The sequence below is a fragment of the Alexandromys fortis genome, unplaced genomic scaffold, assembly GCF_014885135.2.
Source record: "Alexandromys fortis isolate MF-2015 unplaced genomic scaffold, M_Fortis_MF-2015_v1.1 scaffold_64, whole genome shotgun sequence".
NCBI classification, from domain to species: domain Eukaryota; kingdom Metazoa; phylum Chordata; class Mammalia; order Rodentia; family Cricetidae; genus Alexandromys; species Alexandromys fortis.
Window position 1 is genome coordinate 1,364,357 of NW_026067976.1, and position 573 is coordinate 1,364,929.

General features: G+C 56.4%; 1 protein-coding gene across 1 annotated transcript; it reads left to right on the plus strand.

The window, feature by feature from the left end:
- LOC126510711 (interferon alpha-12-like) lies at positions 1 to 573 on the plus strand. The gene has a single exon (XM_050157394.1). It carries the CDS (start codon positions 1 to 3, stop codon positions 571 to 573), a length of 573 nt encoding a protein of 190 aa, XP_050013351.1.

The window sequence follows — 573 nt, forward strand, 5'->3', positions numbered from 1 at the left end:
ATGGCCAGACCCTGTGCTTTCCTGATGGCCCTGGTGCTGATGAGCTACTGGTCAACCTGCTCTCTGGGATGTGACCTGCCTCAGACTCATCACCTCAGGACCAAGGGAGCCTTGACACTCCTGGCACAAATGAGGAGACTCTCCCCTCTCTCCTGCCTCAAGGACAGAAAGGACTTTGCATTCCCTCTGGAGAAGGTGGATGTCCAGCAGATCCAGAAGACTCAAGCCATCCCTGTCCTGCAGGAGCTGACCCAGCAGGTCCTGATCCTCTTCAGCTCAGAGAACTCATCTGCTGCTTGGGAGACAACCCTCCTGGACACATTCTGCACTGGCCTCCACCAGCAGCTCAAGGACCTGCAGACCTGTCTGATGCAGCAGGTGGGGGTGCAGGAATCTCCCCACACCCAGGAAGACTCCCTGGTGGCTGTGAGGAAATACTTCCACAGGATCACTGCCTACCTGAGAGAGAAGAAACACAGCCCCTGTGCCTGGGAGGTGGTCAGAGCAGAAGTCTGGAGAGCCCTGTCTTCCTCAGCCAAGTTGCTGTCAAGATTGAGTGAGGAGAAGGAGTGA

Excerpts from the sequence above, each read along its gene's own strand:
- LOC126510711 (XM_050157394.1), top strand. The coding sequence starts at position 1 with ATGGCCAGACCCTGTGCTTTCCTGATGGCCCTGGTGCTGATGAGCTAC.